This window comes from Ahaetulla prasina, chromosome 10 (assembly GCF_028640845.1).
Source record: "Ahaetulla prasina isolate Xishuangbanna chromosome 10, ASM2864084v1, whole genome shotgun sequence".
Classification (NCBI taxonomy): domain Eukaryota; kingdom Metazoa; phylum Chordata; class Lepidosauria; order Squamata; family Colubridae; genus Ahaetulla; species Ahaetulla prasina.
In genome coordinates, this window is record NC_080548.1 from 33,297,106 (window position 1) to 33,321,167 (window position 24,062).

Below are 24,062 nucleotides of genomic sequence, written 5' to 3' on the forward strand. Positions count from 1 at the left end.
AGGGGCCCATCCAGGTTGCCCCTTGAGTGTCTTTCGTTTTGTTTTTTTAATTAATGTATTTGTTATTTTTAATTATTATTTACTTATTAATACTTTGATTATATTATTTATTTTTTATTTTTGTTGGAAATGTGATGCAACCCCTTTATTTGTTGTTTTTAATTTTTTTTAAACTATTTTTATTCTATTCCTATTTTTTTATTTTATTTTTCATTTTCATTTATTTATTTTTCATTTTTGTGGGGTGGGGGAAATGGGATCCAGCCACTTTATTTGTTACTTTTAATTATTATTATTTTTTAAAAAAAATATTCATTTGTTATTTTTTGTTGAGTAGGGGGATGGAATGCAGCCATTTTATTTATTTTAATTTTTGTCAGATGGGGGATGGGATGCAGCCACTTTGTTACTTTTTATTATTTTTTTATTTTTATTTATTTTAATTTGTGTTGGATTGTGGGGAGAATGAGGTGCAACAGGCCCACATTAGTGCAGCCGCATGTTATGGGGGGAGGGGTCCTTGGCACTGGGACCCCATTCTATAATTTGAATTTCTCTTGCGTTTGTAGAGGCTTTGAAGCCAGAGGGAAACCTCAGCAGAGCAGGAATAAGAGCAGCTAAGGCTCCCTCGGCAGCCTTTTCCCTGCAGGAAAACGGATCCCACAGTGGAGAGAGGGACCCCCCACCTACCCACTCACCCCTCTACCCAGCGCCCGAGGCCCTGAACAGCTTTGCCCAGGGCACACACAGCGCCTGGCTTCAACACTGCTGGCTTCCCTGCCAAGAAAACGTAAGAGACCCCCACCCCCCACCCACCCCTTAGCTGTCTGCTGTCACACTCTCCCCTGCAAGAGGGCTGATCATTTATTTAAACCCGTTATCAATTTTGCAGGGGATGCAGCCGAGCAAATGCCACGTAGCTCAGCTAAACTGATGCGCGCCACCCCCCCTCCCCCTCCCCCCAATGTGCTAGGAAACAACTTCTCTTCTCTGTCTTGTCTGCATTTCCGGCAGCCTGGAGTGATCCGCTTGGCAATTCCAGACTCCCACCAGCCCCTCAAAGCTTCTGGGGTGCTCCCTGGGCCAGAGGGGGATGAAGAAGGAAGCTGATCCCGCCCCACCTGGAGAGATGGGCTTCCTTTGGGGTGCCTGGACTGTTCTTTCCCTAGAATTTGTTCCAGAATGAGAGGGGAGCGCTTGAAGAGCCCCCAGATGTTCCTTCCCTTTGAGGCATCTGGTTTTCTTCTCTCGGTTTGCACTGAAAGAATTGCAAAGAACCAAAACTTTAAGATGGCTGGGAATTCTGGGAGTTGAAGTCCATCCATCTTAAAAGCTGCTGAGGCTGGGAAACATCGACTCGGCCGGTGTCTTAACATAAACGAGAGGCCTCCGGGATTTCCTCCCTGGTGACCATCAGTGCCCTGATGGTCCCTTGGATGTTCTCCACACCACCTGACCATCGAAGGTCTACCAAGGACCAACCATCCCTAAAGACAGGTAGTTCTCGACTTGCAACCGTTTTTTAAGTGGCCCTTTGACGTCACCATGGCACTGAAAAAGAGTATTTCACACTAACTACCGTTGTAACAAATTCGGATGTTGGGTGACCAGGTGCACTTAGGAGGGTTGCAGCGTCCCGGGGTCACATGCTCCCCTCTTACGGCCTTCAAGCAAGGAAGCCACATTTGCTTAACCATGTTACTAACTTAATAACTGCAGTGATTCACTTAACAAATATGACGAGTCGTAAAACGAGGCCAACCTCACTTAGCAACTCTCTTGCTTAGCAACAGAAATGTGGGGCTCAATTATAGTCGTAAGTCGAGGACTAGCTGCACCCCACTGAGGGTCTTCTGAGGAAGAGAGGCTGATGGCTTTTGCATTGCTGACACCCTTCCCCACCAGCGTATTTCCTCCGCTGGGCCCTGTCACTCGCACCCGTCTCTCTCGGGAGAGGCTGATTTACGGGTGGCCTCGCTCCCTGCAAGGTCCCCTGGAGAAATGTCGCATTTTCCACATGTTGCCATGATTTCCTCCTGCGAGCACAGCTGTGCGTTGCCCGCAGCTCCTTATTCAGCAGAGCTCGATGGCATCCAGCGGTCATGCAACATCCACACCACCAGCCCAGCTCTGCTCAGAGGAAACAGGCCCCTCCCTGCCTCCACTTCTCCTCCCCCCAAACAAAAAGGGCCCGAGGCTGCTGAACTCCAGATGCCATTTGCAAAAGGAGGTCAGCAGCCCTCCCGGCCAGATGCCAGCCGTCTGTGCCAGCTGCTGTAGAGTGACCTGAATTTTAATGGCCAACGCTGGGTGGAGAGTGGCTGAATAGCAGAACCATAGATTCCTAGGGCTGGAAGGGGCCTTGGAGGTTTTCTAGTCCAACCCCCAGCCTAAGATAGGAGTCCTTCTTGAACCTCCAGCAATGGAGAACCTACAACTCCAGCAGGCAAGCTCTTCCACTGCATAATAATCAGGAAATTCCTTCAAATCTCTAAGTTGGATCTCCCTCTGAGGAGCCTCCATCCTTGCAGGACAAGAAGCAATGGATGGAAACTCATCAAGGAGAGAAGTAACCTGGAACCAAGGAGGAATTTCCTGACAGTGAGAACAATTAACCTGTGGAACGGCTTGCCTCCAGAAATGGTAGGTGCTTCATCACTGGAGGCTTTCAAGAAGAGACTGGACAGCCACTTGCCTGGAATGGTAGAGGGTCTCCTGCTTGAGCTGGGGGTTGGACTAGAAGACCTCCAAGGTCCCTTCCAGCTCTGTGATTCTGTTTCTTATCCTGCCCTCTAGTGCTGGGGAGAATAAATCTGTGCCGCCTTCCCTGCGGCAGCCCTTCAACTACTGGAAGACGCTCTCAGGTCCTTCCTAAACCTTCTCTTCGAAGGCCTAGTTCCAACAGAAAATAATATTTATAGCTCAGGGTAGAAATGAGGGGTCCTTGGTGGTCTCTGAGCTTGGTTGTTTTTTTACAGACATTTCATGGCCAAACTAGGTAACATCAGCAGTGCACTGACAATCAAGCTCAGAGTACACTGATGATGTTACCTAGCTTGGTCATGAAATGTCTGCAAAAAGCACCAACCTCAGAGACCACCAAGGACCCCACATATTGAGTCCCCTTAGCTGTTCATCGTATGATTTAGCCCGGATCATTTTCATTGCTCTTCTCTGCACCTTTTCTAGAGCCTCGGCACCTGCAGCTCAGGAACACAAATCCCCACCCACCCCCACCCTCCCGCAGGCAGATTTGGCAGCTTGACCAGAGAGGGGTCCCCGGGAGACGGCCGGCCGACGTCTGGGCAGACAGACGTTTCTCAGGATCCCAAGGCGGCTTGATTTTCTGTGATCCCTCAGCATCTGAAGGACACAGCTTCCCCGGTTTGTCCCAAAATCCCCTCCTGCCCTGCAGCAAAGGGCTCTAGGATTTAGTACCGGGGGCTGCCCTTGAAGGCTGTTCAAGAACCTGGCCGTTGTTGTCAACTCCACAATACAAGCCCCTTTGCTGCAAAAGGCCAGAACTCTGAATCTCTGAAGCCGCCATTAGAGCCTGACCTTTGTTGTCCTGGCGAAAGAGGAAATGGAAGCATAATATTCATAAAAGACGAAAAGGACAGGAGGACGTGCAAATAGCAGCCAAGAGGCCTGTGTTAACAGGGGAGCTGAACCGAAAAGCAGACCGGCATTATTGTTACTCACTGAGGCTTAAGAACCTCAGCGGCTGCTGACAAAATAGGATCCCTGGGATTTGACCTGCTTTCCCGAAGCCCCCGGGAGAGAGCCAGGAGATCTCTCGGGAGAAGGACTCCATCTGCAGGAGCCCCATTGAGTTCTCAGCCCAAATTCATGAACTGATCAATTCATAAAAGCCTCATTAAGTGGGGGAGCGTGGAAACTGGCCCCGTCCCACGGAGAACGTGGTCCCGTTGCCCAGCGTGGTTGCTTCTGCTCCTGGACTTGGTCTTCTGGAGCTTTGAGGCCTCACCCTGAGAAGCAGCAGCATCTGGTCCCCCAAATTTCCAGCCCTGCCTCCCTCTAAGGCCCCTCACTCCCGAGGCCTCACCCCGACATCTGCAGCTGTTCCTGAACAACTTTCCAGCAGCACGGCTGCTTTTAAGCCCCTTCCGATGTCTCCAGGGGGAAGCTGAGCTGGCCGGCCTTTCTTTTAATGGCTGCTTTTCTCACCAATTGCTCTGAGTTTCTCTGGGGCAACGGATGGCTCGTCTCACCTCCACGTCTGAGGAAAAAAAAGGAAACCTGGACATTTTAGAAGCAACCCACAACCCTCCAGGCGGAGGTTTGCCCTGGAAAAGCCACAGCAGCCCAGTTGGGAGGGCAGACGCATCCCCTTAGAACGGTGCCAACCGACTTGCCTTCTGGAAGCGGGTTCTGCTCCCTGCCCTCTGCCTTTGGGGGTCGACCCTCTGGAACAATCCATTCTGGCCCCACCAGTCGCTGGACACAAAATGGAGCCAGAACTGTGCCAGGTGCTTCTCTGCCCTGCCAGGCAATCACAGTCAGCAAACACCCCTAAGAGCAGAAAGGGCCATAATTGTCCAGCCGGGTGATTTTTAAAGCGTTTCAAATCAGAAAGGGGGGGGAGTGGTTTCGCAGTGGGGCTGTTTTCCCTTTTTTATTTTTATTTATTTTTTATTTTATTTTATTTTTATTTACATTTATATCCCGCCCTTCTCCAAAGGACCCAGATTGTTGGGGGGGCAATAAGTGGACTTTGTAAAAATATACAAATAGAATGAGACTATTGCCTTATACACTGTAAGCCGCCCTGAGTCTTCGGAGAAGGGCGGGGTATAAATGTAAACACAAAAAAAAAAAAGACTCAGGGCGGCTTACAGTGTGTAAGGCAATAGTCTCATTCTATTTGTATATTTACAAAGTCAACTTATTGCCCCCAACAATCTGGGTCCTCATTTTACCTACCTTATAAAGGATGGAAGGCTGAGTCAACCTTGGGCCCGGTGGGACTTGAACCTGCAGTAATTGCAGGCAGCTGTGTTTCAATAACAGACTATCTTACAGCCTGAGCCACCACAGCCCTTGGCCTGGGGGCCTTCCACTCTCCCCTCACCCAACTGCTGCAGCCACATCGGTCTGCTGCATGAAGGGAACTCCCACCTACCCATTCTCTGGAAAGTATGAGTTAAAGATGAGCCCCCCCCCCACTTCTGCTATGCTGGACTTTGAAATGCAGGCGGTTCTCAACTTACGACCATAATTCAGCCTGTCGTGCTGGTTGCTGAGCAGGTCATCGTGTGACCCTCATCCAATTTTACAACCTTTCTTGTTGTGGTCATTAAGCAAATCCATTCTCTGGATTTGGGCAGAGGTTTTTTGCTGGACATCACAATTAAACACTGATTTCTGGCAAAAAAATATAAATTGTGGTCACAAGACTGAGGGATGCTACAAATGGCCGTAAATTGGGCCGGATGCCAAGTGCGCCAGTCATGTGACAGCTGGGGGGGGCTCATCAGAACTTTGAATCTAGGGTGTGAGTAGCCCTGGGGAGGTGTGTTGTAACTCTGAAGATTCGCTTACTGACCGGTCGTAAGTTAAGGAGTACGTGGTTTGCTTTTATTTTGAGGGCAACAGCCCTGGAGTTGAGCAAGGAAATGACCATCATTTTTCCAAGAATATTTTCCTTGCATTTTCTGCCCTCCGCCCTTGATACCTGTTGAAAGAAACCAGGTGCCCGCATCCTTCTCTGGGAATAAACATCCTGATTTTCACCTCCATTTATTAGAAAATTCCAGGTGTGGCTTAGAAAAACAAAAGGACTTTGTAGAAAACGGGCCCTGAAGAGAGTCCAGTAGAAAGATGCCCGTAAGGCCGAGGTGAGACTCCAGAGCCTCTTCACCCCCCCCCCGAAGAGGCAGGTGAGCTGGGGGGGGCCGCCCGGGTCTCCTGCTGGGGCTGTGGCACCGTGTGGTGGGACAGCTGAGGAATGGCGCCAACTCTGGATTCAGCCTGCAAGAGAGACCGGCAGAGTTTGTCTTCCTTGCGAGTTCTGAGTGCCTAGAACACAGACTGAGCTCATCTAGCACACCTCATCATGGCTTAACTGTGGCTTATGGAGTAAACTACCATTGTTAGCTGGGTTTGCACAAGGTGGTGTTGCAATCTGGGACTTTTTGGGGCTCCTATCTGGATCCTGCATATGGATGTCGCGTGGCAGTGGAATCCAGGGTGGGGGCAGGAAGACAGTGGATTGTGTTGGGGAAGACCCCCTGCTCTGCCCCACTGCAGCCACATCTGGGCTGAGCCCACCCACAACCCCTCCACCATTCAAGGACGGAGCCGGGAGCAAGACTGTAGTCCTTATTGGCATTCAAGAACAAAATAAACTTAGAAATTTTGTGTTTCCTGACCCCAAAGCTATGGGGGGAATTTTTTCCCTTCCTGCTACAGATAGTCCTTGACTTATGGCCACAATTCAGGCCCAAACTTCCATGGCTAAGCCAGGCAGTTTTGCCTCATTTTACAACCTTTTTCTTAGCACACCTGTTAAGAAAATCCCTGCCGTGAAGGGGATCCTGCAGCCATTAAGAATTCCCCATTGACTTCACTTGTCAGAAGCCAGCTAGGAAGGTTGCAAATGGAGATCATGTGACCGTCATAAATACGAGTCAGTTGTCAAGCCCCTGAATTTTAATCATGTGATCACGGGGAGGCTGCAACGGTCATTAAGTGCAAAACCAGGTTTTTCAGTGCCATAGTAACTCTGAACGGTCACTAAACCACTGGTTGTTAAGTCAGGGACTATTGTAGTACGTTTCTGCTGCTGTGGGCTCTGTTTTGGCTGACCGAAAGTCTTGGGGTGTAAAATTCAGCAGAAATAAGCAATGCCCCTCCCCAACACAACCCACAGCTCAAAGCTGGTCCCCACACAGCAGTGTGCACACACAAACTTTCTGCATGCCCTCCCCAAATCAAATCAAGAAACAATGGATGGAAACCAATCAAGGAGAGAAGCAACCTAATCTGATATCTATTTTGTAGATAATCAATCCATTTTTTCCATTCAATTAAATATCTTTCCTGCGTATTGTCTTTTAAAAAAGCTGAGATTTTAGCCATCTCAGCCAAATTAATGACTTTCCATTCTTCTATTGTGGGTACCTCTTCTTTCTTTCTTCCAGTATTGTCCAATCAACAGTCTTGCTGCTGTTATTAAATTCAGAATCAGTTTAGTCTCAATCCCTGTATATTTCAGATTAAGAAATATCAGATTGCCTTTGAAAAAAAGGAGAGAAGCAACCTAGAATTAAGGAGAAACTTCCTAATGGTGAGAACAATTGACCAGTGGAACAGCTTACCACCAGAAATCATAGGGGCTCCATCACTGGAGGTTGTCATGAAGAGACTAGAGTAGGTTCTCCTGCTTGAGCAGGGGGCTGGACTAGAAGACCTCCAAGGTCCCTTCCAGCTCTATTCTATTCTAAATGCCATCGGTGTTTATTCACAACCTGCCTTTAAGATGTTTTAAGGAGGAAGCGTCTCTCCGAGTGATCAAGTCTTCCTATTTTGAGTGTGTTCATTTTTCTTTTTAAAAAAATCTTGGAGGATCCATGGACCTAAAGCCATTTTTCATGCCGCCCCCCACTCCAAGAATGGCAAAGGAGGAGCAGTGGGGCCCTGGGTGAAATGTCCCACTCGGGACAGAGAAATCAGCTGCCCCACATCTGACTGGAGTGCAAAGCACAGAAGATGAGAGGTCAGCTGCCCTCTTCAAATTGCACCCCGCCTCCTGCTTTGGACCCATAATTTCTGGCAGTGGGGGTGGGGGTGGGGTGAGGGTGCAGAGGGGGATCCTACCTGGGGGCTCAGGTGGGGTTGCGGCTTGTTCTTCGCCGGCCGACTGCCAAGGCTCAGATCTTCACGTCGGTCCAGTCGTTGGTACTCCTCCTCTCCTCGGTTGGGAGCGTCAAAGAGGGGTCTGCACGAAGCAAAGAGGGGAAGGGAAGAGGCAGAGGTGGGGTGGGGGGTCGACAGGAGGTAAGCAGCATAGCCAAGGAAGGAAATCCCCCTGCCTCAATTGCAGTGTTCTTCAATCCTGGCCCCTTTAAGACCTGTGGACTTCAACTCCCAGAATTCCCCAGCCAGCTTTGCTGGAGGGGAAACAGCTTTGCTGGCTGGGGAATCCTGGGAGTTGAAGTCCACAGGTCTTAAGGTTGAAGAAGGACCCCTAGTCCTTTCCCATGAGCCAATTCACCTAATACTTTAGATATTTTTCTCTGGTTGCCTCCGGACAAGAGCCCACAAGCCCCGGGCCCAAGATATGGGCAGGGGCTGCTGGTTGCTGACCTAAAGGCTGCAGGGAAGGAGGATTCTACCACTGGGTGCCGAATGCAACTAACTGCAAATCTGAACATGATCTCTCTGCTCATCCAATCTTTGGCCCCACAGCCACATACAGCCTATCCCGACTCTGTAAACTGCTTAGAGGGAGCTGTGAAGCAGTATAGAAGGGCTACAGCTTTTCCTCCCTGCCTGCCTCCCTGCCATCCAGCCATGGGGCAGAGTGGTTAGAATGCAGTATGGCAAGCTAATTCCGCTCACAGCCAGGAGTTCGATCCTGACAGGCTCAAGGTTGACTCAGCCTTCCAGATAAAATGAGGACCCAGATTATTGGGGGCAAAAGGCTGACTCTGTAAACTGCTTAGAGGGGGCTGTAAAAGTGCTGTGAAGCAGGATATAAGACTAAGGGCTATGGCTATCATGGCGATGCTGAAACGGTCATGTGAAAAGTGGTCATAGGTCAACTTTTTTCAGTGCTGTTGTGAGTTAAAACCAGTCACTAAATGAACTGTCGTAAGTTGAGGACCAGCCGTATTTCAGGAGCAGCCTGTCTCACTTTACCTTCCTCTTCTGCTCTGGAGGCCTCGGGGCCACCATGATGGCGGTCGAGACTCGTCCGGGACCACCTCCTCCTCCTCCTCCGGGGAGACGAGACCTCCTCCTCTGGCCCTTTCTCGGAGGAAAGGGGCCGCGCGCCTTTCTCGCAGTCCTTGCTTAGCGCCACCAGGCCACGGTCCCTCCTGGTCCGGCCGCTGTCCACCTCCCACCCCTCGTGTCTGGAGGCCGAGCAGGACAGCCCGGCGGGGGGCTGAGGCGGGTGGCTGCCATTGGTCTGGGAGTAGACGTTGCTGACTTTGGTCTTCTTCTGCTCCTCTTGGCCGCTGTAGACCTTGTACCGGATCATGAGGATGATGATGAAGACCAGCACCGAGGCCACGATGATGCCCCCCACGATGATGATCATGGTGCCCCCCAGGAACTGGGTGTGGAGCGAGTGGCACTGCAGGCCGTCCCTCAGGGTGCTAAACTGCAGGCAGCCCAGGCTCTGGGTGACCGTCAGCGAGGTCACCCCGTCGTTGTAGATGGCCAAGACGCAGAGGTGGTAGTCCCGCCCGGCGGCCAGGTCCTTCATCAAGAAGCCCTTGCTCGTGGGAGGGATCATTCTGGGGGGAGAAAGAGAGAATCACAGAGTTGGAAGAGGCCAGTTTTGGACTTCAGCTCCTAACCGTAACCCTATCCGATACCATCCGGGACATTTCTTCTTGAAGACCCCCAGTCATGGAGCTCCATAACCTCTGGAGGGAAGCCATTCCACGAATGAGGTCATGAGCAAAGCTGGCCCCTGGGACTCTGGGAATTGCAGTCCACTTGAAGTCTTCAAGCTCCCAAGGTTGGACCCCTTAATCTTCTCCCATCCAGGGCTCATAGCTTGTCCAATCTCTTCTTGCAGACCTCCACTTGATGCAGCACCCACAGCTTCTGGAGGGACCACCAGCCCTGGAGAACAGCAGCCTGAACTCCCACCCAGGGGGCCTGTCTGGGGGAGATCGGGGCGCCCCTGGGATCCTGGGGGCTGGAGCAGGGGTGAAATGTAAAATTTGTTACTACCGGTTCTGTGGGCGTGGCTTGGTGGGGGGGGTGTGGCCAACTTTTTTTTTGTTTTACTTTTAGTTTAAAAGCATTTTTCATTCAGCATTCAGCATAAAAGCATTCAGTCACCTCTGTGACTGAAGAGGTTGTAGAAAAAAATGCTTTTAAAAGACTCTGATGAACCCAACTGAGCCGCATGATCATCAGAGGCTTTTTTTTTTAAACTTTTAAAAGCATTTTTTCGGCCAAAGGAAAAAATGCTTTTAAAAGTAAAAAAAAAAACAACCCTCTGATGATTGCACGGCTCAGCTGAGCATGCAGGGCAGGGAAGGGGTGGGGGGGGCAGGGATTTTTGCTAACAGTTCTACGAACCACCCGCCGCCATTGCTACCAGATCGGGCGATCCAGTCTGAACCAGGAGCATTTCACCCCTGGGTTGGAGCGTCTTCAGGGCAAGAGCCCACCTTGGCCCCCTGCTCCCCTAAGGCCAGATCGAGACATCCAAGCAGCTGCCCCCCTCCCAGCCCCCCTCCTTCGGCCATCCTCCTTGAGCTGTCAGCTTTGGAAGCCAGACTAGGCTGAAGGCTTCCGCGCAGGCTGCCACTTTCTCCTCTCTGGGAAAGGAGGGGAGGGTCTGCTTCCATCCGCCAGGGGCCTCTCCAGAGTCCACCCGACAGCTCTATTCCGCTCACGTCCCCAACGGGGCCGTCTTCTGACGCTGGCTTCCCGTGGCTGTGACATGATTCCCACCATCTCGGACTTCAAAGGCCGGGAGAAACTGTGCTAAGAGGCTTTCAGGCCGATCAGAAGCTCAGCCGCTTAAATGTCAACACACTCGCAGGGGGCTCCTGTCTAATGACGAGCCCCTCTTCCCGCGGCACAAAGCAGAACAGGGCAGCTCCAGCAGGGAGGCCGGGCCCTGCAGCCTTCCCAACCTCATTCAGGCTGGAAGATGGGTCCGTGCTGAGCGGGTGAAGGGGCACGGATTCAGGGCACCACCATCCAGCCTCCCAGGCCAAAGCCCCCATTTGCAAAAGGCCCCAGGGCATCCTGGGGGGGAGGGGGGAACTCCTGCGGGAGGAAGGGAACCCGGCTCCCTCTTGCAGGCTCCCTCTTGCAGGCGGGGAGATGCCGTCACTTTGCAACAGGAAATTTTGGAGGCTGTGAGACAATCCAGCCCAGTGGAGGCAGCAGGTAGAACACAGGGGGTCCTTGACTTACAACAGTCCGGTTAGTGGCCATTTGAAGTTACAATGGCACTGAAAAAAGCGACCTGTGACCCTTTTTCACACTTACGACCACTGCAGTCACGTGATGAAAATTCAGAGGCTTGGCAACTGGCATGTACTTACGACAGTTGCAGTGTCCCGGGGTCACGACCCCCTTTTGCGACCTTCTGACAAGCAATTCACTCAACAACTGCAGTGATTCACTTAAGAATGGAGGAAAGAAAGGTCATAAAATGGGGCAAAACCCCACTTAACGAATGTCTCCCTTAACAACGTACATTTTGGGCTCGACTGTGGTCGTAAGTCGAGGACTCTCTGTGTAGAACAGCCTTGGCTTGGTCTGAGACTCAGAAAGAGAAAATGCTGTCCTTGAGCCCCTCCCCTCCCCAGTTCTTAAGAAGGAAGGCTCTGCCCCCAGATCAGTGGGTCAAGCAGGAGCTCCTCCTGAGCAAGGCAGCCCCCCCCAACACCCACCCCCCAGGCAGAGGCTTTGCAGAGCTACCTGACCAGCATGCCCAGCTCTTCCGCCTGCGTTCCCCCCCCCCCATCCTCAGCTCTGGAAAATGAGCCCTGCATGTTAACATCCCCCCCTCCCCCGTTTGTCCTTGAGCCCCTCCCGTCCTCTCCTCTCCTCCTCAGGCAGGGCCAGTGCAGATGGCGTGGGCAGGCGTAAGGGCCCCCAAGAGACACCCCCCCCGGCCCCTCCCCAGGATCCTCTCTTGCCGGCCCTTCCCCCATTTCGGGAGGGGCCCCTCCCTTCCCCTCCCTTCCTTGGTGACATTTCAAGGAGTCGGTTGATGGGCAGCTGAGCCTCTTGGATCAATAGATGCTGGGATTGGAAAAGCTCTCCTGCCTGCAGGGCTGGCCCCCTCCCCACGCTCCCCCCCTCCCCGCCCCCAGCTGACTCACAACAGGCAGCAGGGAGTTCACCCTCCCCACCCGTCCCCCTCGCGCTGGCTCTCACGCACACCACACACAGACACACAAAGGCTGCTGAAATCCAATTCTGCATCCTAAGTAGGTCACCCCACATTTGGCAGCAGGCAGTGGATGCTGGGCCCGCTGCCATAGGCTGTGGGGGGGGGGACACACCCAGAAGACCCTCCCCCCCACCTCCCAGAGGCCTTCCCCAGCTCTTTGCGAAGGGGGAGAGCAATGCAACAGGGGGAAGGGGAGAGGCTGGGTTAGGGTTAGGGTGTGTGTGGGAAAAGGTCCAGGGAGGGGCAGAGAGAGGAACCTCTTTTGGGATCTGGGATCTCGTACCCAGCCCTCCCCCCCTTCTTGCAATGCCACCCCTCCCCCAGTAGGGCCTTTGCTGCCCCCTATCCACTGGGTCCATCCCCTTGGTCACCTGATCAGAATTCCAAAGCTTAGCAACTGACTCACATTTATGGCGGTCGCCATGTCCCAGGGTCACGCGATCCCCTTTTGTGACCGTGTTATTAATTTAACAAGTGATTCACTTAACAACCATGGCAAGAAAGGTTGTAAATGGGGCAAAACTCGCTTAACAACTAGCAACGGATATTTTAGGCTCAATTGTGGTCACAAGTTGACTGCCTGTCCTTAAAGACTGGGAGAGGACGATGGGCTCCCAGTTCCACAGGCCCCATCGCTCAGCCGTGGCAGGGACTGCTGCCCCCTGTGGCTAAAAGAGGAAGGCCCCAACCCGCATTGGACTGGAGGAAATGGGAGCTGTGGGGTAGACTTGGGGGTCCCCCAGCAGGGGAAGTGGGCCACTAGCAATGCACAAGGCTATGGGATGGGAGTGTTGTGGGGAGCTCCAGACAGCCCCCTCGGACTCTGGGTTCGAGACATGAACCTTCCCAACGGAAGCAAATTACAGGGATTTCCAGAGGGGGAAAAGCTTCAAGCTAGCTGGGAACTCCTGACCATCTTGAATTTCATCCCTTCAAGGCAGCCGGTGGAAGTTCTCCAGCCAGGAGCAATCCTGTTCAGGAGGTGGAATCTGAGCCTGCAAATCTCTCAAAAATGCTGGATCTCCAGGCATGTTTACTCAGCACCTTAGAAAGGAAAGAAAACAACATTCTGCATCCTGTTAAACCCTCCCCCCCCCCATGCCAGCTGCCCCCTCCCTGGCATTCCGCGAGAAGAGGAAGCTGCTGCCACAGCCAAGATGTTTTATACCTATAAAAATTCCCATGCAAGTCCATTCCCTTTCTTTTGCATCCATCATCCTGCCTTTGGAGTGGAGGGGGGGGAATCCCAGTTTGCAGGTTGGGAGGCTGGGATTTGCTTCTCAAGGAAGAGGGCAGAGCAGAAAAGAAGCCCAGCGCTGGCACAGACTCCTCTGGGACCCTCCCAACATTTCACTCTCAAGTCTGCATTCCTAACCAGGCGGGGAAGAAACTGACCTTCAAGAAGGGAAGGGAAGAAAGGGAAAGGCTGGAGAAAAATTCAGTCAGGTGCCCAGCAACAGACTTTGGCCCTCTCTGATGCATTCAGGGTCTGCAGATGGGCTGCTCCATGCCGGCCTGGGGGACTGGAAGCCCATCATCCTCTCCCAGGCCTCAGAAAACAAGTTATCATTTCCTTTTTAAGGTGTGCCAGTGTGCTCACGGTAAAACAATGACAAGAAAGGCCAGGTGATAATGTATTATCTATCCCGCTGCAACACTTTGGCAACTTATTATGGTGATTTTATTATGGTTCATCAGGCCAACGGTTGTCCAATCTCTTCTTAAAAGCCTCCAGTGTTGGGAGCACCCACAATTTCTGGAGGCATGTGGTTGTCCATCCGGTCACTAGGAGCTGACCTTGCCGTTCCTGCCCCCAATTTGAGCGTGAAAGTCACTCCCACCCCCAGGACCCCCAAGCGGCTCACCTGTACACCAGGGTGTCATCCGAGGAGCTGTTATACTGGATTTGGTACATTCGGATGCCAGGGATGTGCCACTGGGGGTACCAGCGGATGAGGACGGAGGAGGAGGAGATTTCCGAGGCCACCACGCCCTTGTCCTGAGAGGGCCCCGTGTCATTTGCGCCCAGAGGCAGGGTGGCCATGGCTGAGGTGAGGATGTCCGAAGGCCCCACGGCCTCGGGCACCTTGGGGGTGGTGTTGTTGGACAGCAGCGGCAGCAGGTTGACCAACAGCTCCACGGAGGTGGTGGCTTCTCCGGCAGCGTTGGAGGCGATGCAGGTGAAGATCCCGCTGTCCTGGATAGCCGCGATCAGGATCTCCAGGGTGCCATTGTCGTAGGAGACGGTCCGCGAAGTGTTGGCCACCACTTTGCCCTCGGGGGAGACCCAGTGGATGGAGGGCTCCGGGTCCCCTACCCCGCGGCAGCGGAGAACCACCCCCTCGCCCTCCATGACCGCCAAGCGGCCCGTGTGCCGGGTGATGACAGGCGGCTCGCAAATGAACTCCTCCTCAGGGATGGTCCAGAAGTACTTGCCCAGCAGATCAGGGGGCGAGGCACAGGTCTCCAGGTCATCCTCCCTGGCCAGCCGGCGCAGCCAGAGAAGCTCGCAGTTGCAGTGCAGGGGGTTCCCCCCCAGGCTGAGCACCAGGGAGGAGGGAGGGGAGCCCTTGGACTTGGCATAGACCGGGATGCGGAGGAAGAGCGGGTCTGGCGGGATCTTCTTCAGCTTGTTGGAGGTCATGTCCAGGCGGGCCAACTTGAGCAGGTTGGTGAAGACGCCCTCGGGCACGAAGTCGATCAGGTTGTGGTCCAGGCTGAGGGAGTTGACGTTGTGCAGGCGGTGGACGGTGTCCCAGGGGACCCGCGCCAGGTTGTTGTAGGAGAGGTCCAGATCCTCCAGGGTGCTGGCAAAGTCATCGAAGGCCACAGGGGAGATGTCCTGCAGCTGGTTGTTGCTGAGGATGAGATGGCGCAGGTTGGGCAGGCCCTTCAGCTGCTCGGCCCCAATCAGGAGCAGCCGGTTGTTGTCCAGGTGCAGCGCCCGCAGGCTGCGCAGGTCGGTGAAGGCGTAGGGCAGGATCTGGCTGATGGTGTTGCGCGAAAGGGTGAGGTGCACCAGGCTGGTCATGTTGGAGAAATCCTTCCGGCGGATGACGGTGATGAAGTTGTCCGTCAGGCGCAGCTCCACCGTGTGTCGATCGATCATGGTGGGCACGAAGAGGAGGCCGGTCTTGGTGCACAGGATGGCCAGCGAAGGGGAGAGGTTCTGGCACATGCAGCGCTTGGGACACACCTGAGGTCGGGCCAGGTGGGCCAGGACCACCAGAAGACACAGCAGGAGGCCCTCCATGGCGCCGGTCAGGAAGGGGGCTGCAAGGCAAAAGATGGGCGGAGGTTAGGAGGTGGCCTGGTCTACGCACACCTCCGGAAGACCCAAAAGGAGGGAAGGAGCCCTGCTGGCTGAAGTCCACATCTTCCCTGATGAAGCCTCCAGCTCGGAGTCTCCAAACATGGCCACTTTAAGAATTCCCCACTTTTAAGACTTGTCGACTTCAGCTCTCAGAATTCACCAGCCAGCACAGCTGTTTCCTTTTCAGCACCGCTGGCTGAGGAATTCTGGGAGTTGAAGTCAAAACAGTTTGGAGAGTCCTGCTCCTCGCCGGGTCCAATTCAGCAACTGACTCTGATTTCCCCCTTTGTCTTCTTCCCCAAATTCACACAACCAAAAGGCTCCTAGCCAGAAGCTGGGGAAGAGCAGCTCCGTTCGGTTTGCCCGAACCCACTGCTGACTCCCTTGCCATCTTCCTGAATGACGGAAAAGGGGTGGGGGAGGGATTTCGTTCTTTCTGGGCCATGCGCAGTTATCAGTCTTGGGGGGCCTTTTCCTCGCTCGCCTCTGCCCCTGCTGAATCACAAATTGGATTAAGATTCACATTTATTGACGGTGCTTTTCATTGATTTTTCCCTCTCCACCCATCCCTAAAGCTCTGCAGGTTTCAATGATGCTTTTCAGCCAAAGGATAAAACCATCTTTGGCGAGATGGCGAGGTTGGGCAGGCCCTTCAGCTGCTCGGCCCCAATCAGGAGCAGCCGGTTGTTGTCCAGGTGCAGCGCCCGCAGGCTGCGCAGGTCGGTGAAGGCGTAGGGCAGGATCTGGCTGATGGTGTTGCGCGAAAGGGTGAGGTGCACCAGGCTGGTCATGTTGGAGAAATCCTTCCGGCGGATGACGGTGATGAAGTTGTCCGTCAGGCGCAGCTCCACCGTGTGTCGATCGATCATGGTGGGCACGAAGAGGAGGCCGGTCTTGGTGCACAGGATGGCCAGCGAAGGGGAGAGGTTCTGGCACATGCAGCGCTTGGGACACACCTGAGGTCGGGCCAGGTGGGCCAGGACCACCAGAAGACACAGCAGGAGGCCCTCCATGGCGCCGGTCAGGAAGGGGGCTGCAAGGCAAAAGATGGGCGGAGGTTAGGAGGTGGCCTGGTCTACGCACACCTCCGGAAGACCCAAAAGGAGGGAAGGGAGCCCTGCTGGCTGAAGTCCACATCTTCCCTGATGAAGCCTCCAGCTCCGGAGTCTCCAAACATGGCCACTTTAAGAATTCCCCACTTTTAAGACTTGTCGACTTCAGCTCTCAGAATTCACCAGCCAGCACAGCTGTTTCCTTTTCAGCACCGCTGGCTGAGGAATTCTGGGAGTTGAAGTCAAAACAGTTTGGAGAGTCCTGCTCCTCGCCGGGTCCAATTCAGCAACTGACTCTGATTTCCCCCTTTGTCTTCTTCCCCAAATTCACACAACCAAAAGGCTCCTAGCCAGAAGCTGGGGAAGAGCAGCTCCGTTCGGTTTGCCCGAACCCACTGCTGACTCCCTTGCCATCTTCCTGAATGACGGAAAAGGGGTGGGGGAGGGATTTCGTTCTTTCTGGGCCATGCGCAGTTATCAGTCTTGGGGGGCCTTTTCCTCGCTCGCCTCTGCCCCTGCTGAATCACAAATTGGATTAAGATTCACATTTATTGACGGTGCTTTTCATTGATTTTTCCCTCTCCACCCATCCCTAAAGCTCTGCAGGTTTCAATGATGCTTTTCAGCCAAAGGATAAAAACCATCTTTGACGAGATGGCAGAGAACCACGAGGTTCCTGGTGACCTGTTCCTCGCTTGATGGGTGCCGTTTCATCTAAGGGTGGATTAACTCTGGAATGAATTTGCAGGGCCCCTCCTTTCGGCATCTGGGGTCTTTTTTTAATTTTTAATTTTTATTTTAAGCAGCTAGAAAGCCCCAGAGCAGATCCATGCATGCTTTTCACTGAGGTCTCTGGCTTTCCTGGATTTTCTTGGCAGGGGCAACCGAGGTGGGCTAAGACACCCCCCCCCCTCCAGCCAGAAGGAAAGCATCTGTTGCTTTTCAAATGTTATTATTTCATCAAAATAAAAAATACAGAAATACAGGTAACAACCAACTTACAACTGAGCCTAAAAATTCTGTTACTAAGCAAAACAGTTGTTAAGTGAGCCTTGCCCCATTTTGACCTTTCTTGCCACCGTTGTTAAGTGAATCACGACAGTTATTAAGTTAGTCACACGATTATTAACTGAACCTGGCTTTCCCCATGGACTTTGCTTGTCAGAAGGTCGCAAAAGGGGATCACGTGATCCCAGGAGGTTGCAACCATCATAAATATGAAGCATCTGAATTCTGTGCAGTGGTCAGAAGTGTGAAACACAATCGTAAGTCATTTTTTTTCAGTGCTGTTGTAACGTCAAACAGTCACTAAGTGAACTGTTATAACTCATGGACTTCCCACATTAGATTTCTCTGTTTCAGGGAGGGAACTGGCAACTGCTTCGTTTTTTCCCCTTAGAGAGATCCGTGGCCCTGTTTATCCTGCCACCTTAACAATCACAGAGGAACTGAAAGGGGTTGTCAGGCCTTCAGAAATAGCTCAAGCAGCTTGAAATAATCTCTCACCCCTCCTCTTCGATCAGGAAGCTTTGGGAATGATGGGGGATGTAGTCCCCTATCTGGAGGACAGAGAAGAATGCTGCAGTAGCCAACCATTTTTTAAAATAATAATAATAATTATTATTAGTATTAGTATTATTATTATTATTTTGGGGGTGCCGTATCTATTCACTGTGTAAGTCCGATCTTGGCTGCTTTTCTCCTTGCAAATACCCCCCAAAAACAGGTTCTCAGGTTGCCTGAAATGACCCAGGGAGGCAGAAGGAAAATAAATTACCATAAAGACAAAACCCAGCATTGCTGTAACACCAGCAAACTCCCAGCAAGAAAATGAATATTTCATGATCAAATACTTAGTGAGCAAACACGGGAGATGAATGTAGTAAATATCTCTTATCAGCTTAATTAATCTTAAATCTCCAAATAAAGTGATATTGATTTATCTTTTTCCTAAAGATAAGCCCCCCAAATCCATAACCAAGAAACAGAATCAGAAGTCCATTTAGTGGATTCTTCCACCTGTAACCCCACTTCCTTTTTTCCCCTGCCACTCCTGGACATTACATTAGAAATTCTGGGGAGGGAGAGCAAAGCTCCACAAGACAGCCCCTTGGGGGTCTTCTCATTCTCTGCCTGGCGCCAGTCACTTTCTCTCTCTGCCATTTAAACAATAACAGAGCCAGAAAAAAAGAGAACTGGGGGGGATGAGGGGAAGATCTGAACTTGCTTGGAAAAAGCCCCCTCAAATTCTCCCCCCCTCAGCTAATAAAACTCAAGATTTGATGATGCCCACTGTGCCAGAAGCCTCTAAGGATACAAAGGTGAAGTGAAAACAGCTTGTAGAAAATCAAGAGTGTGTTCGAACTTCTCTCAGTAAAGCAATGGGGGGGGGTGTCCCCAGTGTTAGCTAAGACCTCCCTCAGTTGCCAGAAATTCCAGGCCTGGATAGCAAAGCTGAGAAAAGGCCAACAGCTTGGAGAGACCCTCAGGGGGTACCCACGGAAGTTTATCAGAATGCAATTCATAGTTTTTCTTTGTAACAACATGGCAACCTTCACTGACAGTGGAGAAGGCAAGGAGGCCGGTTCTCCGTGCCCAAAAAAGAAGGTCTGATCTGGCATCAGAAAGGATGCAAGGCATCCAACAAGAGATTTCCATGGGTTGTCAGCATCTGCACCTAAGATGGTGGCCTAGTCCACAAGCACCTCCAGAAGACCAGAAAGGGACCCTGCAGATTTCGACTCATGAATCCTCCAGCTCAGGGGTCTCCAAATTTGGCCACTTTTAAGATTTGTGAACTTCGACTCCCAGAATTCCCCACTTTAAGACTCATGGACGTCAACTCCCAAAATTCCCCAGCCAGCTAGAACACCTGCAAGGTCCTTTCCCACTCTGTTATTCTGTTAAACTTTGCTGGCTGGGGGATTCTGGGAGTTGAAGTCCACAAGTCTGAAAGTGGCCAAGGTTGGAGACCCCTGATTTAGGGCTTAATAGGAGCTGGGCAGCGACATCCCTCAGCCTTCTCCACAGCTAATAACGTCTACAAATTAGAACAATTGCAATAAGGATATTAACTAATCAGGTCATTTATATTGGCTTATTGTCTATAGATTTCAGTCTCTTATTAAATATTTCAGCGTTTGGGCACTTTGTCAAAACTCAATATGGATCCAAGAGTAAGTTTTAATGGGGAGAATGGTGTCAATTAGAAACTTTACCCGTAATTCTGAGCTGTGGCAGCCGGCTTTGAAATATGCAGTTCCAGAAGAAAAATAGAAAGGCCTCTCTACAAATTAAATTAGCAATTAGCATTCTCGTTGCTGGAAATGGCAGATTAATCATTTTACAATTTGGCTGGTCAAATTGATGCTTAAAAGCTGAGCTCAGCTCGCTGTATCAATGAGCAATTTCTTTAAATGTTCAAACCGATTTGTGTCTTCTCAAATGGGTAAGTTTTGGAACTGCAAGGTGTCCAAAAATCTCATTACAGGTAGTCCTCCACTTACAACAGTTCCTTTAGTGATGGTGAGTTATACCCCTTTTTCACACTTATGACCGTTGCAGCATCCCCATGGTGACATGATCAGAATTCAGGCACTTGGCAACTGGCATTGACACTTATGTCCTGGCCTCACGCGATCCCCTTTTTACAAACTTCTGACAAGCAAAGTCAATGGGGAAGCCAGATTCACTTAATGACCATGTTAACAACAGTGATTCACTTAACAATCATAGCAAGAAAGGTCGTAAAATGGGGGGAAACTCACATAGCAACTGTCTTGCTTAGCAACAGAAATTTTCCGCTCAGTGGTAGTTATAAATCGAGGACTTCCTGTGCTGTTTTATGGGGAGAAAAAAAATTACTAATCCGTTCTAAACCACTTAAAGATTTCAAGGAACCGTTCAGAACAGGCTGTTTCTCACCACTACACCGTCCTGCCCCTAGAATAAGGAAGCCGGGAAGGCTGCTGAGAAGGTGTCAAGAGAGAAGAGGAATCGGGAGCCTTTCTGGAATAGAGGAACTCAAAGGAGTTTGCAAACCCAGTGGTCCTTTGCCTGCCTTTTCAAGCTTCAGGGCCTCCCTTCTTTCAGAATTAACTTCTTCCAGTTCTTATTTACACACAACTGAATCCTGGAACTAAGCTGCACTCCTCCAGCTAGCGTGGAATCCTTTGTAGCAATTTGTCACACTAATAGAGAAAGTGACATGGAGCTCTTAAGAAGCCTTACATTGGAAGGAAAGGAAAAGCAAATTGTTGGAAAGGCAGACGTGTGAGTTTGGATTTTTCACAACTGTGTGCAAATATCTTGGACAGGCAAACTTTCAGCAGCTCAGGATAAGGGCAGCATTCAGAACAGAATACAGATTAACAGTGTTGGAAGGGACCTCAGAGATCTACTAGTCCAACCCCCTGCCCAGGCAGGAAACCTTATACCATTCCGCACAAACGGCTGTCCAATCTCTTCTTGAAAACCTCCAGCGGTGGAGCATTTACAACTTCTGGAGTCCAATCACTGCACTCATTAATTTCTCCTTAGTTCTAGGTTGCTTCTCCCTTTGATAGCATATGAGAGAAGCCAGAGTATAAAAACTGCTTTGTTTTATTCTTCTTGGGCTTTAAGTTCATGCTGTCCATCTCCTTTGGGCTCTTCCATTTATTCCAGGGTCACTTGGCCGAAGCCCAAAGACGGAACTGTTCAGGGATCTATACTGAACCTGCCCCAAGTGACTTGCTTTAAAACCTCCATGCTGTGATGTAGGTCTCCAAAGCTGGCAACTTAAAGACTCCTAAACATTCAAAGGAACGCTTGTTGAGTAGTTTATATTTCTGTTCTATTAAACTAAACGAGGCGTGGATGCAAGATCAGCAGCTTTCAGCAGGCGATGGTGCTGGTCCTTTAGCTGGGAGGAAATGCAGCTTCCATCATCCTTAGCCAGCCCAGCTAAGAGAAGAAGAAGGGAAGCCCGCTCAACAGCTGGAGAACCAGAAGCTGCCAAGTTGAGGATGCAGACTGCAGAGGTGTAGAGCTAAGTCAAAGGGACATGAAATGCAGGCTCCACCCGGTTCCCCCCCCCCCCAGCACAAGGGAGAGGGCTGTGTTCCTGACTCCCCCTCACTTCATCCACCAGCTGCATGAATGTCAGAATAACACCAGCATCCAGGATCTGATGACTTGCATTAAGAAGAGGGGCCTGGGGCATTGATATTCCACCCGCCCCCCGCTGCCAACTTTGAATTAATTGCACAATATTTCTAATCCTCCCCAAAGATGAAACTTGGTTGTTCTGCTCCTTAGGCTCTAGGGCAGAGTTTCTGAATCTTGGAGATGTTAAGTTATGTGGATTTCAATTCCCAGAATTCCCCAGCCAGCATAGCTGGGAGTTGAAGTCCACGAGGCTTAAAGTCACCAAGCTACCACTCCCTTTCTTACAAAAGTTTCTGAACAAAAAGAAAGAAAACAAACCAAGATCATCTTTAACCTCAGAAACCCTGATAAAAGCACTCCTCAAAGGAGAATTCGGACCCCCCTCTTCCTCCCCCCACAAAAAATCCAGAGCCTTTGATCTCCCTGGGGAAAAATAAATGGAGGCCCAAGAATTCCTGCACAAGCAACTGAAGTCCCTGCATTTGTTCGAATCCAGAAGCTTTTTTTTCTTCTCCCCATTGAAAAAAGTTCAGATTTGCATTGCCCCAATTAATGCACACAATCTGTCACTAATTTATATCATTTGCATGATGCATTAGGATTGTAAAGCCCCTGGTTTGTTTGTTGTTACGGAATTTATTCCAAAGGACCAGCCAAGCAAAACAAGGCCAGGCCATGGGGGTGTGGGGGGGGAGAAATACATGCAGGAATAGAGACAGTTTGGAGTTCAAACAAGCAGACCTTCCGAGACACCCCATCCCCCATTAATTTTCCTCCACGTAAAGACGATTTTTGGAAATGCCCCTTATATCTGGATCATCTCTCTGGCTCAGTCTCTTCCATTCCTATGTTTTAAAGGAAAAATAAATCCCAGCTCCTCTACTGGGTTGGGGGGAGGGGCTCTTCCATCTCCAGCAAAGGGGGGCTGCTCCCCGGAGGCCTTCTGGAGCAGAGCCTCATCCAGGCACCACCTGACTGACAGATCCTGACAGATAGATAAAGACAGGCTGGCTTCTGCTGGTTGCCTTTGTCTTCCTGGCTGAAGAGCTCTGGGGTGCCAGCCAGGGCAGCCCCGACTAGCCCGGCAGGCTGGGAGATCCGATGCCAGGAAGAGGGGGGGGGTCTCCTCCTGAGCTGGCCGTCCCGGGGGCCCAGCAGGGGAGGGGGCGTTGCAGGCATGGCCCTCCCTCCCTTTCCCAAGGAACAAAGGCCAGGGAGACCCTCGCTCTGCAGAGGAAAGGCGAGGCTCAAGGCGGGCGAGACCCCCAGACACGCAGCGCTGGAACCATATTAATACTGCATTAGCAACGATCCGTCTGTCCCAGAGCACGTGACATTCACTCCCCCACCCCACAGAACCGCGGGGAAGGGGGGAGGAAAGAGGGGCTCCAGCCGAGGGGGTCTCCTCTTCTCCTGACCGACCAAGGACCCCGAAGCCCCCCGCCCGGGAAGGATCGGCCGCCCCAAAGGCAGAGCCCGGCCGGGAGCTGTCCAGCCAGGCCGCTCCGAAGGACGCGCCGCCACGGCTCTTCCGCAGCAGGGGACCGGCGCTCTGCCTATGCTCAGAGGCACGCCCTACACCTCCGACGTCCTTTGCACGGGAGCAGCCCCGGGGCGGGAGGGGCTCAAGATTTCCGCCCAACATTGGCTCCCCGTGCGGGACCAGCCCTCTGCACGTGCTCGGAAGCCCCCGGCCCTCCCTCTCGCCTTCCACGCCTCCCCTTCCCCCTTCCCCTCCCGCGACCTCCCATCCGAGCCGCCCTCCAAGGCTTCCGGCGCCCGGGGCGCCCCTTCCCAAGCCCAGGCCGAGCCCGCCCGCCGGCGCCCCCGGCCCAGCAGCCGCTTACCTGGCTCCTCAGGCCCGCCCGCCGCCCAGCCGCCCCTCGGGCCGGTCCCGGCGGGAAGAAGCCTCCGCCCGGTCCCCGCAGCCTAGCGGCCCGGCCGGGAAGCGCGGCGCGGCCATCGGCGCCCAGCCAGGCACGGCAGCTGCAGCGGTCCGGGCTGCGAAGGGAGCCAGCGGGCAGCGGCGCGGCAGCGGCTCAGGCTGAACCAAGAGGAGAGCCAGCCGGCAGGCGGGCGGGCGGGCAGCGGATGGAGCCTCCCCCGCCGGAGGAGCCGGGCCCGGCGGGCGGTCGCAGCCCTTCCCCGCGCGCAAACCGGCCCCGAGGGCGCAGCTGGCCGGGAGCCGGGGAGGCGCGGTGGGAGGCGGGAGGATGGGCGGAGGGCGGGGGGCTCCGGGAGGCGCGCTCTCCACGGCGGCCCCTCCTTGCAAGGCCCGCCCCGGCCCCGCCCCGCCCCTCCGCCTCCCCGGCTGCTGCGGCGGCAAAGTTCGCCCGGGAAGTGCCGGTCGCGCTCCCGGGGTTGGCAAGGCGGTGCAGCTCGGCTCGCCCGCTTGAGCCGCCCGATCGCTCAGCCCCGGACGCTCCGG

General features: G+C 52.5%; 2 protein-coding genes across 2 annotated transcripts; both read right to left on the bottom strand.

Annotated features, from left to right (window-relative positions):
- Positions 1–4,406: 4,406 nt before the first annotated feature.
- Positions 4,407–15,391, bottom strand: LOC131204755 (leucine-rich repeat and fibronectin type III domain-containing protein 1-like protein). The gene is made up of 5 exons (XM_058196296.1): positions 13,987–15,391; positions 8,884–9,485; positions 7,840–7,960; positions 5,696–5,991; positions 4,407–4,533 (listed from the first exon to the last, which is right to left on the bottom strand). Exons 1-3 carry the CDS (start codon positions 15,372–15,374, stop codon positions 7,893–7,895), a joined length of 2,058 nt encoding a protein of 685 aa, XP_058052279.1. The 5' UTR covers positions 15,375–15,391; the 3' UTR covers positions 4,407–4,533; positions 5,696–5,991; positions 7,840–7,892.
- A 642-nt stretch (positions 15,392–16,033) lies between these two features.
- Positions 16,034–23,835, bottom strand: LOC131204869 (leucine-rich repeat and fibronectin type III domain-containing protein 1-like). The gene is made up of 2 exons (XM_058196493.1): positions 23,482–23,835; positions 16,034–16,467 (listed from the first exon to the last, which is right to left on the bottom strand). The coding sequence occupies exon 2, from the start codon at positions 16,445–16,447 to the stop codon at positions 16,034–16,036; it is 414 nt and encodes a 137-aa protein (XP_058052476.1). The 5' UTR covers positions 16,448–16,467; positions 23,482–23,835.
- Between the last annotated feature and the right edge of the window lie 227 nt (positions 23,836–24,062).

What these genes read in the sequence shown, in the direction of transcription:
- LOC131204869 (XM_058196493.1), bottom strand. Translation starts at nt 16,447, where the DNA reads ATGGAGGGCCTCCTGCTGTGTCTTCTGGTGGTCCTGGCCCACCTGGCC.
- LOC131204755 (XM_058196296.1), bottom strand. Translation starts at nt 15,374, where the DNA reads ATGGAGGGCCTCCTGCTGTGTCTTCTGGTGGTCCTGGCCCACCTGGCC. An exon ending in GATGACACCCTGGTGTACAG is followed by an intron (nt 9,486 to 13,986) that starts GTGAGCCGCTTG and finishes TTCTCCCCCCAG; the next exon opens with AATGATCCCTCCCACGAGCA. An exon ending in CTCCAGAGCAGAAGAGGAAG is followed by an intron (nt 7,961 to 8,883) that starts GTAAAGTGAGAC and finishes TGCTTCGTGCAG; the next exon opens with ACCCCTCTTTGACGCTCCCA.